The sequence below is a fragment of the Phaethon aethereus genome, assembly GCF_964289735.1.
Source record: "Phaethon aethereus genome assembly, chromosome: 2".
Lineage (NCBI taxonomy): Eukaryota > Metazoa > Chordata > Aves > Phaethontiformes > Phaethontidae > Phaethon > Phaethon aethereus.
The window spans coordinates 28284964-28301697 of NC_138582.1; the positions used below are offsets into that span (position 1 = coordinate 28284964).

Genomic DNA, 16734 nt, shown 5'->3' on the forward strand with positions numbered 1-16734 from the left:
CTGCCCAGCAGGCGGGAAGTTAAGGAACTGTATGCGTGTGTGTTAGGGCAACGGTTCCCCCTCCTTAGGCGAGGTATCCTGTGCCAGAGCGTGTGTGCGCTGCGTGGCAGTTAATACAGCACTTATTGCTTCCAGGAACCTCAACAGCAAAATGTTTCCTGCTCTTTGACATCGATGGAAACCAAATTTATTATTTCCATTTTTGGTGTTTTCACGTTTGTTAGAGAAGCGGCGCTAAGCCTGTATTATTCCTGCGCAACCTATTCTTCTGGTGTCAGCACAGACAAAAACAATCTCAGCACTAAAAAGAAGTATTTTCTATGTTAAAATACATTTCTTATTAAATATTCATGCAATAAATGTGCAATACATAGTTAGTTGTATGAATAAAGCATAGACAACGGATTAAGACAAGCTTTTTGCTTCTGTGAAAGTTTTCAAAATATTTTTTCTCTCTCTTTTTCCTTGGTATTGCTTTATTTAACCAGTAGAATCTTTTCTCTTGAAAAGATTTTTTTTTAATAAGAAGCCGTATTTCACTGAAAATGAGTGACAAAGCTGGCATTCCTGGAAATGACTGCCAACATACAATTTTTTTTATTGTGATCTTTTCCAAAATAACCCAGCTCCCCTTTTTCTGTCACCGTGCATCTATTCTGCCGCAAAGTGCTTCAGAATGGTGCAACATTAACGGCTGTTTTGGAGTCCTGACAATGCCAAAAGGCAAACAAGAATGCAAAAAACGTCCTTAGCATCTAATTTAATTAAGGGATACCCCAAATAAATATACATCAAGCAGGGCTGAAACCTATCGCATTAGAGAAGGAGAAGACGTCAAAATGTACATCAGTGGAGCTTGTAAACTCCTGAAAGTAGGTAGCCTCTCTTCTGTTTTTTTAATTTGGAAGGAACTGAATACGTTTTCCTCACTACCAAAAGCAAAGGGCAAACAATAGTATCGAACAGCGAGAGAAGCAGGTAATATGTCAGCTCTTGCAGCATGTACATCACCTAGTGGACACGCTTTGCATACTGAAGGGTGGGGATCTATCCTGCTACTCCCCGTTTTCTGCTCCTGTTACCCAGCGCTAGTCCTGGCGCGTTTCCCCCACGCCTGATGCTGCAAAGCGCGTCCCGCAGCGCGGTCACTCGCCCCGGCCCCTCGCCGAGCCCCCGCGCCGGGGGCAGCTTTTCTGCAGCACTGGGCTTCTTACGGCTTCGCTGCTTTTCCGTGCAGGGGCCAAGGCAGGATTTAGCCTGTACCGTGGCTAAATGGGGAAGGGTTTCTCGAAGAAAATGTATGCAATGTTAAGGTGAATCCCGCAGCAGCCTCTGTCCTGCTGCCGTCCTCTGGGCTGCACCACCTGCAAAAGGTGTGCAGACAGACTGAAATGAAAATGAAGTGCGGCCCATGCTAACGTGTAAAATATACTTGTAAATTAGAGGGAAAATTGGAAAAACATGGTTAAGGGAAAGGTTCATAAATTAACAGCTATCAAGGATCCAGCTTAGCGTTCTATCTGACTATTTAGTTTCATACGAACATTTACCGCGCCAGCCCGTGAAATGAGCGCTTGTCAGACGGGCGCTGCGGCCACTCCGTACAGCCCCGGTCCATACGCCGTGGCCCAGCCCCACTCCCATGGAAGCGAACGGCCAGATTCTCGCGTGCTTCACCGAGGGCGAAACCCAGCCTTTGGGAAGCGGAAGATGCTTTAATAGAGACACATGGCTGGAAAAACCCAACAAGCGCGGACTTAAAAGTCTGCACAGTTTGAGTGGAAAAGAGTTTGAGGAGACTGCCTGAGCCCTGGATGGGGACATGTGACAATGTGTAACACTCCAGGCTGCAAGGCAGTGACAATTAGGAGGGACACACTTGTCTCTATTTTTAAACAGCAATGAGGTGAGTTGATATGTAAGTTCTCTTCCAAGAATTTCAGTGCAGATGACTGCCCATAATATAATTGTTCACAGTGAAGAGTAAGCCATGCTTCAGCTCTGAACATTTGATCGGTCTCTTTACAATCAAAATACAGTCAGATTTGGACAGCCTAGCAGGATATTTCTGACTTCCATGTGCAACTATACTTTTACCAGCCTTTCTCTCACACAATGTCACACAGCGATACACAGTGTAAATCCTTCATATGTCAACTCAGACATGGCATCTACAGTCTGCAGAAAAAATCTGCAGGGTGTAAAGTTACCAAGTATTTGTGAGGTCTACTGTGAGGCTGCATTTTTTTTTCTTCCTGAAACATGAATTCATCTTTCAAAGAACATGTTTAATTTTCCTTTTTCACTAAAACGTATCTACTTTCTCCAGGAAATAAATAGAGAAAAGAAAAAGGTATGGATAAGAGAAGTTCGCAATAAGCCAGGCTTCAATCGTCAGCTTTGCAATGTAATGAATAACACTTGACGGTTACAATTTTTTATTATTTAGGAGTTGTGTCAATTTATTCTCCCAACATGTCTGAGAAAAGTATAGTTGCCATGAAGCCGTCAGTATTTACTGCTCTCTACTACGCTTCGTTACCTGGGTAGGCTTTGTCCTCACTGGGAGCAGTGGGAGATGCTGCACAATATGAGCCAGGGCTGGAGGGTTTAATAGGTGATTTCCGTATTTTCCTCATTATGGAAAGAGAAGACAGAAGTCTGTAAACTTAATCAATTTGTAGGTGGATATTTAATTGTTAATAGCTTAGACTAGGGTTTCCAGGGTTTCTAAATATAAACTGATGTTCTTTCCCTATTTTGGAAGGTAATACCTAGAAAGTCGATTGATCTTTTAGAGTGAAGGTACATACCAGAGGAAGCGCTGCCTGTTTTTTTAAAGCTGTAAACTGAGAATTAGGACTTGGTGTTCAGACCCCGACACTTCAGCAAAACATGCTCTGGGACCATTGGCAAATCTTTTATTTATTTTTCAGCTTACAAATACAACAACTGGCATGAAAGTATCACGCCACAAAGATTTTTAGACTCAGCTAAAGTTTCTAGATCTGCCGTAGACAAAGGAAGCCTTGTAAAATTTGCTATTTTTGGATTATTTTAAAATATTTGAAAATACTTTTTTCAAAGTTCTCAGATAATTTTGGCCTTGGGATAGACCTCTGTAAAACAGATAGCTTTTAAATTAGAAACTAATGCCAGACTTGTGGCTTCTCTCCAGTTTTGTAAATCGAAATCACAGTAGACCAAAACATGTCCTGATTTATGCTCTGAGCTGAATTTACTTCAAGGTGAATTTGACCCCATATTACTATATGCCAACCAGTCCATTAAAGCTCCATGTTGCTAAATTATCTGCAGAAAAAATAGATTTATCCTGGTCATAAAACATATTTTAAACATATTTTCAAAATCAACCAAATTTTTAAACACAGCCACAAAGGCAGATAAACATTGCTATAAATATGCTTATAAATATGTGTAGAAATGCTTCTCCCCCCTTTTGGAAATGTGTATGTGCTTATGATAAACACACGTAAGGTTATTTTGCATTCAATAGGACTATTTATGTGTTTAAAATTAAGCATTTGAAAATTTGCAAATCAGGCTTATAGTGTATGTGCACGCGGGTGTGTGCATGCGCATGTGTATGCACGTGTACGTGCAAGAATAAAGCATGCAGCTTGATCAGACGTTCTACTCTACGCTCACTCTTTAACTTAACATCTGACATTTGAAAAAACGAAGCTAAATGTTCAAGCAGCTCTGACAGTTCCAATCCATTATCTGCAATGGGAAAAAAACTACTCTTTTTTACTCAATATATGAAGTTGATGTGGTTTTTTGGTGGTTTTTTTTTTTTTGTGGAGACGCCTTCTTTATATCGTCAACACGATAGCAGAAGTACGGGTTTGCTGTAGGTTGTATGACTGACAATAATGCTCTCCCTGAAACATAGAAGGAAATAGCTGATGAATTGGAAAATATATGGATGCCTACCGAAATGATTATGTAATGAAACACGAAGTCAAACGGTGGCATGATTCTATTAATTGTAGATGATAGTAATTAATTTTCACTGCAGTTGTGATCATGTCACTGCTTTCCGAAGAATCCAGAATCCTCTTCCAGGAAAGTGTGAAATTGCATCTGGGTTCTGCAAGCCATGAAAGACTACAAATTTCTTTAAAAAAAAAAAAAAAGGAAGGAAAGAAGAAGAGAGGGAGGCCTTCCTCGATACTGTAGTTTAGAAAGAGGGAAAAACAAAGGGAAAAAGAAAATGATAATTGTTTTCTCTAAGGCTATTATCTAATGCAAAAGCAAACAGTCTGACTGGAAATCAGCTAACAGAAGGGGATTAGAGAGTAGATCTGAGAGTGGCTTGATTTCTAGCAGTGCTGTCTCTTCGCACAGTGATGAGACACAGGCAGAGCAGCCAGGAGCTCTCCAGATGGCTAGAGAAAGTGTTTGTCTTGGGTTACTGCAGGGCAGTCTGGACTCTTAACGCCGGGGAGGCATCATTAGGGAGCAAGTTAGGTGTCCACCCAGTAAAAGCGAGCGAGCCAAAGAAAGGAAGAGTAGGCAGGCTGCCCGAGAGGGACCGCGCTCGCCTATTGTTAACATATACTTGACCCCCACTAACCTCCTCACGACACAGATGTCTCCTACCTCTATCACCTCCCACCGCTTTAAGCCCTCCCCCCCTGCACCTGGGTAGCGGGGCCGGGCCGGCTGCCGGCAGTATGCTGCCTGCCTCGCGAGCTGCCTGCTAGCGGGGGAGCCGGGCGGAGCGGCGCGGCGCGGAGAGTCGGCGCAGCCTTGGGCGGGCGGCTCGGCTCGGCTCGGCTCGGCTCGGCGCGGCTCCGCCGGGGGCAGAGCTATGCGTCGGCTGCCCGGGGAGGCGCAGAGACCCCGCCACTGACAGCGGCCGCTCCCTGCGCTCCACATCACGTTTCTCTGTGGCGGCGGCAGCGAGGAGAAGGACCTGGGCATTAACTATCTCGACTTGGAGACTTTGCTTTGTTTTTGGTTCTTGTCCTTTCCCGTGGAACCAGTAGTCTCTCTCGAGCTGATCCTCCTTTAAAAAAAAAAAAAAAGAGCGAGAGAGAAGGGAGGGGAAGAGCAGCTGGAGTTTCTCCTCAGCTCGTTTTGACTTTTGTGGACGTGGATCATCTGGACTGGGAAGGGAAGCCGCGCTGCGCTGCTCTCCCCCTTCCCACCCCCTCGCCCCTCCAGCAGCCTGGGCTGCCGGCTCTCCCCCGAGCAGGACGGGAACTTTTATTTGCAGCTCGCAGCCCGTGGCGAATGGTGGGAATCTCCGGTCCTTTGCAGTGTGAGTACGGGGCGCGGGTAGGGCGCGCTGGGGCGGAGGGGAGCCCCGGCCCCCTTTTTTCTTCCCCTTTCTCCCTTCTCGTAGGGCTCTCCTGGCTCCGAGGGGCTCTCCTGGCTGTGACTAACCCCGGCGGACCCGGGCAAGGCTAGCGCTGCATGCGGCTCCTGCACCCGCTGTCCCCGGCTCACAAACTGGCACCCCGAATGTTTCTCTAGAGCCCAGAAACCAAACAACCCAGTTTTGCAGAAAATAACCCTCCCAAGCACGTATTCTTCCATAGCGTTGGGTTTCTGTCTCGATTTAGGACTTGCCTTTTTTTTTTTTTTTTTTTTGTTTCCCCCCGCGCTTCCCTTCTCTCCAGATCACAGCTAGCCAGTGTGAGTCGGTGTCTGAAATATTTCTGGTGGGATTTTTGTTTTGTTTGTTTCATTAACGATCATCGGATTATGCAGCACTGTGAACATCACTTCAGGCTATTTTGCAATAAATATTTCAGGCGGTGCACATCGTCTTTAGCTGCACCGCGATCTCGCAAGGATCTCGTTTCCTAAAACGACAGGGCAGCGTTAGGGGTGGCATTTCCAAAACTGCAAGACAATGTAATGGTGTCATCTCGTCTATCGGAGCTGAACGGTTCTGATTCCATAAATTCGTAACAGACCATCGATAAGGGAGACTGGAAGGATGAAAACCATGCTCCCGGCCGTTTAGACGAGCCTTTGACTTGTGGCGAGTTCGAGTGCTTTTGTTAGTCCCAAAGTTGCTAGATTGGCCTAAAATTGGGTTTAGGATAGGGAAGGACTTGCCCCTGTAGCAGGAGCACCCGCGACTCCATTACACGTTCATTTCTAGAGAAGTATCTGTGCTGTTACTGTATCCTCAATGTTAGAGAGAAACTGAAAGTAACTGATCGGACGCAGCTCTCAAATCGCTCTTGCTCCAACCAGCAGCTAAATGTTACTTCCTTCAGTTCGTTGAGAAGTTTAAAGGAGGGAGGGCGAAGGCGAGAGGCGCCGAGGCAGCCTCCCCCGCCTGCCCCCCAAGTCGCAGCCTGGCGCTCGGCGCGGCGGGACCGCCCTGTCCGGGAGCTGCCCGCCACCGCCGCGGCGGGGAACGGCGGCCTGGCAGCCGCTCGGCTTCGTCCGGTAGAGCAACTCCTCGGTCTCCCGGTCCGCAGCAGGCTCTGCCAGTCACTCCCCTCCTCCTACCCCTGCCTCGCCCTAAATCACGGCACGGAAGGGACCTGTCCCTTGCCAGCGTCCTGGCAGTGCCGTCCTGCAGCCGGCAGCTCCAGCCGGCGGATGGCCGGGGCGCGGGCTGCGCTCCGCTCAGCGGCCGCGGATCTTCCCCACGAGTGGGGAGTTCCCCCTGCCGGGGCGGCGGGGCCGGGCGCGCCCAGGTGCGCGGTGCGGGCGGAGCGGGGCGCCGGCGGCAGGCGGGCGTGCCTGGCGCTGGGCAAAGACGGGTGTGTACGTGTGTGTATATACACGCCACATATGCACACCTCTTAAAAGCAGTCTGCGGTAGCCGTGCTGTTCGTGGGAACACGGCAAGTGCCAAACGTTTGGCTATAGGCATAGCCTGCCTAACTAAAAGGGTGTCCTCTGAGCCTTGGTATGTACAGCCAAGCGTTTGCTCCAGCAAATATACCCGTGCTTAATGTAACGCTGACCCCTTTAACTTTTAACATCGCTTCCCCTAATTAATCTGTTCAGGCCCCAGACTTAAATGGCTGTCCACAGCTGCTGCAAATTGATTTATCCCCTGATGGCTGATGGTGGTCCGAGTTGCTGACCAAAGCAGGATTTTTTCTCCCCCCCCCCCCATTTTTGGTCTACTAATATGTTTTGACTTATTTCCACCTTATAGTAAGGCTTGCATGCTTTTTGAAGGACTTAGAAAATATCTTCTTTTGACATGTAGCTAGAAACATAATTATTGTATTTGTAAACACAGTATGTTGGGGCTAAGGGTGAATATAATTTATTTAATTATACCCTTACATTTCCTTCTCCATTCCTGCATCCTGACAGATGCAATGGAAAGTTTACATAAGCAACTTTGTTAACTGTAGTTTGAGGCAAGATGTGAAAGACATTTCTAGATTTGAATTCTGTTGTCCAGGTTTTCTGTTCTGCTTCTCTGTTAACGGTTTAGTGAACCTGGATAGCCGAGAGGATTGAAACTGGTTTCTAATGGTTGTTAAAGCTGATTTCCCTTTCCATGGGAAGTCTGAAAACCTCATTCAGTTTATTCTGGGCTAATTTCCTTAGGAAATCCAGTATGATCAGGGAATTTCCTTCAGCTCAGGCTAAATGTTAAAAAAGGTAGCCTATCTTGTTTATACATCCTGGCTTTCACACTGGGTGTTTCTGTGGTTCCCCACCCGTAGAAAAAATACTATCAAAAAGATCCAAGTATGGCTTAACTGTGCAGTCTATGAAAATACGAAGTTGGCAAAGGCTTCGCTAGGTGTGAGACGTGCTGCAGACTCGCTGTAAAGGTTTTTAATGAGGAAGTCACAACTTTATTTGATAATCAATAACTTTTCTAAAGGTCTGTTTTACCATGTCTGAACCTTCACTCTCATTGCTGCTGCTTTCAATTCATGCGTTATTTTTCTTCGCTGTTACGGGAAGCGCAGCCACGCATTGAGCCCCCAAAAACCTCACCAAAAACCCACCCCACCCTTCAATCCCGTTGGTGTCTCTGGCAAGCTGAAGCCAGGCAAGGCGTACAGGAGACGGCAGGACTTCTCCCTTCGGCCCTGCGTTTGCAGGAGGGTGAGCGGCTGGGCTCCCGAGCCGTGGGCAAGCATGCTGGAGGAGACAAGAACCATTCTGTTTGTAATGGAATGCAGACAGCAGCGTTAGGTCACTGCTTCCTGGCAACTGCTGCTCAAAGTTGTTTTTCTTCAAAGGCTTTGAGCTTTTAAATAGTTTCCAAAAATCTGTTCAAGTAAAGCGTTGCCTTCTACCATTTTTGACCACCTTAACGTTAACTCGTTTCGTGCCTAAATAATGGACCAGTAAAAACATCACACGGGTGTCTCTCATCTGTATACGCTTAATGCTCTGTATGCCTGCGCGCACATGGAGTTTGATACTGGAAGTATTGTTTATAGAATAAAGGGGAGAAAAACAGCTCCACCTGGAGTGCTGGTCAGTGGCTAGTCACTTCAGGACATTCTTCCCTGTCAAATCCTGTTTCTCGCTTCTCTGAAATGAACTCCAGCCGACAGGCATTGAATGGGAAGCTCGCTCGACGGAGGTGCTGCGTGGACTGCAAACTCCTGTCGCCAGGCTCTCTGGGTGAAACAGGCAGCATTTGCATCAGGCTGACGGGAGGAAAGGCTTGCAATTGTCATTTTCATCTTTCAAATCCACTTGCCACAGTCCAGTGCTGTTAAAACTTTAGCTAATTGAATAAGGACATTAGTATGTTGCTGTTGCAGGAGCTTCAGATTTTTTTTGGGGGGGTGGGGGTGAGATCTTGTTCTTTGTTCTGTAGAAACTTGAAGTTGTCACACAGAGATCAAGAAGCCTTATCAGCTGAAATAAAACGTGAATGACAGGTTATTTCTCATGGCTTGGCTAAAGACATGTGAAAAGAAAATTTTTTAATCTGAACCTATGAAAAAAACTTTGGTCCACGTAGTTAGTAACAGCCTACTCTTTTTCATACGGCCTTTAATAGTGACCTATAACACTTATAAAAGTTTAAACTGATGCTGAATTTAGCGTAAGTAGTGAAAGTGTAAATCCTTAAAACATGGGCTTCCAGATTACATTTTCTTCACCTTCTTTCACATGGAAGATCTAAAAGAGTTAGTTTAAAACTGAACTTCTAGTGGAAAGGGTCTTGGTTTTCCACATAGATGTTCCTTTTTAACTAACTGCTTTAAAATCGCAGTTATCCTGTTATTTACTATAAACTTGATTAGTTTAATATATGGTAGCATTGATACATCAGGAAGTAGTATACTGTGTGGTTTTGTGGATAAAGAAGAATGATCAGCAGATGTAAAATCAAAGTGAAAATATCCTGCCCTTTAAAAGGCTTCCCCCCTCCAATTTCATCTGAAAGACATTGACTTCCATCTTCATTTTTTTTTTCTGCCATCGATATGAAAGTTTCCAAATAACATTTAGAGAACAGTGAACGTTTTATTAAAGTAAACATTAGTTCAGTATAATGGAGGTAATTGTAAGTGATAAGAGCAGAGCAGGTTATCTGTGTGTTGTTTAAACAGAAGGAGCTATTTTGCACCATTTCCAGTAGCCATCTGTAGAGGAGAAGGGTTTGCACCTGTCTGTCCACACTAATTATAGATTAGGTCCAAAGAAATGAAATTCGAGTAGGCTTTCTCTTAATGAAATCCATAGTGATTTTATTGTAAATGTGTTTTGTGTACAGACGGTGATGGCTGGGCTGTGAGTGAAATAAATTGCTGTATGGCTGTCATGTAGTTGTAAAGCAGGATGCTGCTGCATTAACAAAGGTGCTGAATAAAAATGCGGTGCTCCATTTAAGTCCTGGGCTTCAGTCCTGGCTTTAGCTAGGTTTAGTCAAAAAGGTTGACTGTAAGCACAGTCTTTTAGGGGTGTGTGTCAGGGTAGACTTCTCAGTTACCATCACTTTGGTGTCAATGTATTGGCATATAGGTGGTCCTTTGGCTGAAACATGAGGTAGAAATGGTTTCATGTTAGATATGTACACACATACGTGCAGAGTGTGTCAGAAATACTTTCTGACTGGTTTAACGCTGTCTGACTAAAACAAAGTGGAAAGAGTGAGAAATGCATTCTGCAGTAAAAGGTCACATGAATTTCTACCACATCTGTTTATAGTAATTATGAACATAATTAACATAAGAATTACAAGTGAAGTAATGACAAGCTGAGCTATGAGATATTATGCCATAATGGTCATATGTTGGAATTCTCACATTATAGCACACTAGAATTCACATATTCAATGCAAGAAAGAAAATGTTAGATCTTTATCTATTTTAATGCTTCAAAACTTATCTGCCTGGGGCAGATGGACTTTACGCTTTATAGGAAGGTAACCCATTATTAAGAGAGAGTCAGTTGAAATTAAGATTTCTAGCCTGCAGCTTGGACTTTGAGACAGCTGTGCTTATGGAACGCCACTTCTGTTACACATTTGTACTCTGATTGTATTTATTTTATTAGCACACATTGCTTTATTTTTAAATGTGGGTGTTTTTGTAGCAAACTCTTTACATTACAAAGGATCCTGGATTAGTTTTTTTTTAGAGAATTGTGATTCAAGTAGTAAAACTGCCTGTTGGAATGGCCAATATGGATGTGAGACACACGTTGTGGCCCTGCAAGATGAGAATCCGATGGATCCCAAATTAGTTCATGGCATGTTATGTATGTATTTCAAGGAAAAAAAAATCTGAAACAAAAATCCCTAGAAAGAGCAATCTCTCACTTGTACATAGTATTTTGAAAGAACATATGCAGAGAGAAGGCCCTGTGGTACCTTGCGGGTTGAATTAATTCAAATCACTTTTCTTTAGAAAGGCATAGGACATACTATTAAGTTTAGGGGCTAAGGTTTCAGATGAGTTGACTAACTTTTGTAACATGACCTGTCTGATTACCTCTAAATATGGTTGTCACACAACTGACAACTGGAGGAAGCTGAGGGAGAAGTGGCCCTTCTTCAGGGTAAAAATACTGGCTGAGGAATGCATAGTAAATTTGACATGTGAAAATCAGTTTGCCTTTAATGAAAAATCAAAGTCCCGTTTTTGTGATAGGAAAAATTGCCAAATTGCTCTTTCTAAGGCTAAACATATAGAGTGGTTTATGAAAAATAAAAAAAAAAATTACCTTCTGCTATGTCTCAGTGATACCAAGAGGTTTTCGCATTATTGGATTAGTGGAGGATTTGTGACAGACCCCTTTTTATCTGACATTCATTGCAGTGACACGATTTTCACACACATGCCCTTCCCCCATCTAGGTTCTGGTTTTCACTTTGTATTATGTGTCAAATTCCCTTTATTTCTTTTCTTGTGGAAAAAACTGCTATCTTGAACGAGTGATTTTGGAGGAGTTCTGCACCGAACAATGCCTGTCTCACTCCAGCGTGCCGTCATTGTCCTCATCCCAGCCTTCATGGTGCTCCTGTGCCGATGTGCAATGGAAATATGTTTCCTTAAAAAATAAGTGTCGATTCCTAGGCAGAAACATTTAAAAAACTTTAAAACCCGAGCGTGCAGGGTTCACTTCGGCAACCTGGTGCGGGTGCAGCCGTTCTAATGGCTGGCTGTGCTTGTTGTAGACGGGCTGGCCTGCTTCGCTGCCTCCCCTTCCCCTCGTGGTGCCCCAGTCCTCTTTCATGAACCCCCTCAAAACAAACCCTCTGTTTTCTTAAAACTTTAACTGTTAAGTGTAGGGGCCTGCTCTGGCTTATCCTTCTGGTGAAGGACGCCACAGGCCGTAGCAGCAGTGTTGTCTTCGTGTTCTTTCGCCACTGGTGAGGCCGAGCAGGTCGGGACTTGGCCAACCCGGGAGCGGCAATGTCCCTCGACCACACTGGGCCAGGAAATTGCTGGGCCGGGAAATTGCTGGGCCAGGAGCTGTCGTGCTCTGCGCGGGACGTAGGTGCGGCCTGTGAAGCGGGAGCCGGGCTGAAGGAAGTCGTGGGGCCGTCGCCGTAGTGGGAACGGAGGCGGCCTCGGGTGGGGGAGCCCCGGGGAGCCAGCGCAGCGCTCCGCTGGGTCTCTGGCAGCGTCCTGACCCTGGAGCGGTTTCAGGGCAACTCCCAGGGGCAGAGCCGGGTCGGATGCCTGCCTGAGGTCAGGCGCAAGCCCAGACCAGGGCACCCACGGCGCCGCCGCCTTCTCACCCCCTGGGCCGCGCGGAGGTGGCGCCTCTCCTCATGCCGGGCGCGGCCTCCCCGGGGACCCCGGGCCGCGCCGCCCCAGCCCCGCTCCCGCACGCCCTGCTCCCGCACGCCCCGCCGTAGATCCTCCGGCCGTCCATCTGGGTCGCGCTGATACCGCAATCGCCCCGATGCACACCGCCGTCCCGCTCCCCCCGCGCCGGCAGGGCCACAGAGGCGCGATGTGCCGTCCTTGCGCCGCAGATAAGATGCGAGGTGCGTTTAAGGCGCACAAAGCGCGGGCCGCGCCGGCGCCTCCCTCCCTCCCTCCGCCGGAAGGTAATCTCCACCCGTGGTTCGGGAGAGGCGGGCGGGGGGTCAGCCCTCGCCGCCGCCCGGCCCTCCGCCCGGCTCCCTCGGCGCTGCACAAGTCGATAGGAGCGGGGAGAAGTGAAGATGTAACCTCTTATCTCCCCCCCGTAGCGGGCGGGGGATTTACAGGCAGAGATTAGCCGGCGGGGAGAAGGGAGCTGCCTTTTGTTGTGCGTGGGGCGGCCGCGGCCTGGGCGCTGCCTCCCCCGCCCGTGGGCCGCCCTGAGGGGAGCGGGGAGGGGGTCGCCCGCCGAGCTGGCCGCGGGGAGGGCCAAGGTAGCCGCCGAACAATAGGTTACTGAAGGACCCCGCTTTAAACGCAGCTGAGGGAGGAGGCGAGCGGCTTGTTGGGGCGTTCCACGGGACGGGGCTGCAGGGGGAAGGACCGGCGCGGCGGCAGAGCCCCCGGGCGGGAGCGGGCTCGCGGCGGGGGCCCAGGCGTCCTGCCGGCGGGCGGGTGGGGTTCCCTTCCTGCCAGCCCGGCTCCGGCGCTCGGGGCGCGGGCAGGGGCCGGCGCTCGGGCCCGGGCGTGCGGGCACCCCCCCCCCGCCAGCGCCGGGCTGGTGTCGCTGCAGCCCCCGGCGTCCATCCCGGCGGAGGACGACAGCGGGTTTTAAAGAGAAGTGGCCTCTCTTCCTCTTTTTTTTTTTTTTTGTGTGGGTGGTTTTTTTTTTTGGTTGTTTCGGACTTTTGATGGTGATTGCTCAGTTCTCGCCGGGTTGAGATGACTTGCGTGCTAAGCGTGTGCACGCACGCTCGCTGCTGTAGCAAACGGCGTTATCAGCGAGTGTATCTTAAAGCAACATTAAACAATTACCTTCAAAATATATTTAAAAGTTTGAAATATTTATGTCGCTGTTTCACTGTGTCAAGTGTTTGCGCAGATAGATATATAGATATGATCCGGTAACTAAAAGCCTAATTAAAATTTGTTTAAAGCCGGCGAGCGGGGGGGGAGCATGTGTATTCTTGTTGACAGCAGTGGATCGATAGGGTAAGACAATAGAGCCCCATTATTTTACTTCCATTGACTGAACATATTGACATTTCAGGTTTGCGATTGCCTCAGCGAGCATGATGAAACACTGAAATTCACGAACCAACTGTCTGGAGTGGCACATATATTACTGTATGTCATCTCTGCCTTCGGGTTACCTTATCGCTGAAGCAGAATGGTAATGGATGGCAGCAGAGTACTTCAGAGGGGTTAGGGCTCTATCAGTTAAGAAGCTGACACATAGCAGGTTTCAGGAGCATCTTTAATTACACCTAGAATTATGTACAAGGGAAGATGGTCCTTGTTACCTGGTGCTGCGCTTCGGAGTTTACAGGCTCAGAAGCAGACAGGATAACAAGGTACTTATGTTTCATATTTTATATACATGACTTGATAGCTTAAACTTTTGCCGGAGCCCAAGGGCTTCTGATTGTGCTGTTTACGTGCTCGCCATGTTTGCCAGTGGCAGCATCTCAACCCGGTCTTGATGCTCAAGTTCCAGAGCACCTGCTAGACCGTCTCCCAGTCTGAAGATTGCAAAGGAAACAAAGAACAACTTTAAAATAAATCACTTTGAGTTTCTCCCCCCTCAATATGCTCTATCTACAATGCTCAGGGAATTCAGTGCAGCAAGACTATAGTGGAATGATATACATATTGTTTCCTTAGTACAAGCACTGTAAAAAGAAGTACCTCTGCAGTATGTGCATGTGTATGCATAATTGTGTATATTAATTTATATGATTGCATATAAAGGCATATATAAAGAAGACCCGGTGGCTGCAGAATATACAATGTGTCTTATTATTTCAGAGGCTTTCAGATCTTCTTTAAAATCTAGCTGTCTGAAGAATGAGACCCATCAGGGTTAGGCAGAGATAGAGGCTGAAATTAATTTAAAGCAGACAAAGAACTAATATGAAAGAGCCACTAGTGATTTAACTCATTTTTAAAAGTAAGTGTAATGAAAATATAAAATGTATTCTGAGTGTGCCATCTACTCAGCAATTGTTGCCATCAAGTGGACTGCTGATGCCCTTTAAGATGGTAAAAAGAAAACTAGTCCTTTATACCATTTTCATGAAAATGTTGGGTTTCTGTTTGATCAGCAGGTGCTGTTGAGATGAAAGCCATGTGTAAATTTTCAGAAGGCCAAAAGTGTCAATTCAGAAAAGGAAAGTGATAAGAGAAAATGCAATCAGTTTTCCTGTTTTCAATTTGTGCAGGATTTGAAGAGCTGTTTTGTTAAACTGCTACATCTGCTCCAATATGAATATTGAACTACTTCCACTAAAAATAACACCCTATAATTTGGAAGCCATTGCAAGCTTTTGTTAATGCAAGTGGGTTATTTAAAAAAAAATCTATTCTGAAAAATCTCCTGCCTAATGTGCATTTTTGTTTATCGGCACTTTTATCTTCAGCAGATAAAATGGCATTATGCAATTAGGACCATATCTGTTTGGACTGTAAAAATGGCACTGGATAGCTGAATGTCACTATATTGGTAAAAGGATTTAGCTCGTACATTTAAAATAATTTTATTAATAAACTATGATTGTACCTTAAAATGATGAGTGACTGCTTCCCCATTGCAACAATAGAGCTTTACCTACTGCTGAGGACCTTGGGCAAAGTAAAGGATGTTCAGAGTATGACAGAACATATGTATGTATGTATGTATGTATGTATGTATTTTATACCTGCAGATCTTAAGTTTAGGCTCATCAAGGATGTTTTAGTTAATGGGGCTTTTGGAGTAACGTTTTCCATGGTAAATGAAATGACTAAATCAGGCTTGAATGCATATATACAAAAATACTTGCCGCTGTGGAGCTACTAATCCAAGTGAGTTTTATGAACCTGGAAAGCACAGCATTGGTAGAGCATAAATTTTCTATCAGAGGCATCTCCAGAGAAAATAACATTATTGCTTTTTAATTAAAAAAAATCTAGGGAAATGGTTATGTGTTTGTTAATTTTATAAATAAGGATATAAATGAAGTGATAATTCACTGTTACATGTATAGAGCCCTGTGTACATAACATGAGTAAAATGCACAGAATAAAATGAGAGTTTTTACACCTTTATTTCAACATGGAGAATTACCTGGTTTTAATATTAGAGTGAGTTTTAGCTGTTGGATTCTAATCTAGTAGTCAGGAATTCATTTTTTTGGCAGGTGTCTGCATGGGAAAGGGCCTTGCTGATGCTTCTGTTTGGTTTTGCAATTGGATTTGTAAGCTTTTGACCTTGGGGGATTTTCCTCAAAGTGATCTACAGATCAGAAATAATTAAAATTCAATAAATTGAAATTTAAATATAGAATGGATTTTGTGCGAGATCCGAGCTTGTGGTAGGTTGTCTAGAAGTCTGTAGCATGTCTACTTTATAGCTTGTATTCCCAAACATAACTGTGTGCACACATGTGCATAAATTTATGTTGAATGACAGAGGGATGATTATTTATACAGATTTTATCCAAAACTCTCTGCACTCCTGAAACATAACAAAAAGCCTCCCTCCCCAGAAGAGTGTTTACATCCCGTGACAGTCACTAGATTCAAATCTTCTAAACATGAAAGTTGTTTCCTTTTCTCCAAACCTTCTTTTCCCCAACAAAGCTAACCCTGTTAAACCTCACCTTCTGTGGGACGTATACACAGTTATAGACATATGTATGAGAAGTAAATATTACAAAAAGCACGGCCGATCGGGGCAAAATGTCTGTAGCCTTAAATAGCTTGCGATATCTGCCAACAGCAGAAGCTGTGCCGAGGAGGCCCTACCTTGGCTGACCCGGGGATGCGAGAGCCTTCAGGAGCCTCGCGGTAGTGCTCAGCGCCTACGTGGAGATTCCTGCTTGCGAACGTTACCGAGCAAACGCTCTGTCGTAGCGTGTTAGTGGAGATGCTGTCTGTGTCTGAAGAGCTTTTAAACCAAGGAGCGTCTTGCTTTGGTCCTGGGATTTTTGGGTACTTTTCACAGGGGTTGAGGTAGAGTCCAACCCTGAAAGAAAGACTGTAGCTGGATGTGGGGTATCCAGATTTTCTTATCTAAATTTTCTGAACACATTCATGGGAGTGCTCTGTTTTCTTATTCTTTGCCAAAAATGCTGCATGCAGTTTTGCTGCCCCTGTTGAACATCTTTCACTCCAGTGGTTGTGAATGGAAATGTGAGTATGGAGAGAAATCCTTTCATGCTCCTCT

General features: G+C 45.7%; 1 protein-coding gene across 1 annotated transcript in view; it reads left to right on the forward strand.

Annotated features, from left to right (window-relative positions):
* The first annotated feature begins 3530 nt into the window (after positions 1-3530).
* RUNX1T1 (RUNX1 partner transcriptional co-repressor 1) overlaps positions 3531-16734 on the forward strand; it is a 117860-nt gene continuing 104656 nt past the window's right edge. The window contains exon 1 of the mRNA XM_082015313.1: positions 3531-5290. Within this exon, the coding sequence (XP_081871439.1) occupies positions 5263-5290 (28 nt within the window). The 5' untranslated portion in view covers positions 3531-5262. The remainder of the gene's footprint in view (positions 5291-16734) is intronic.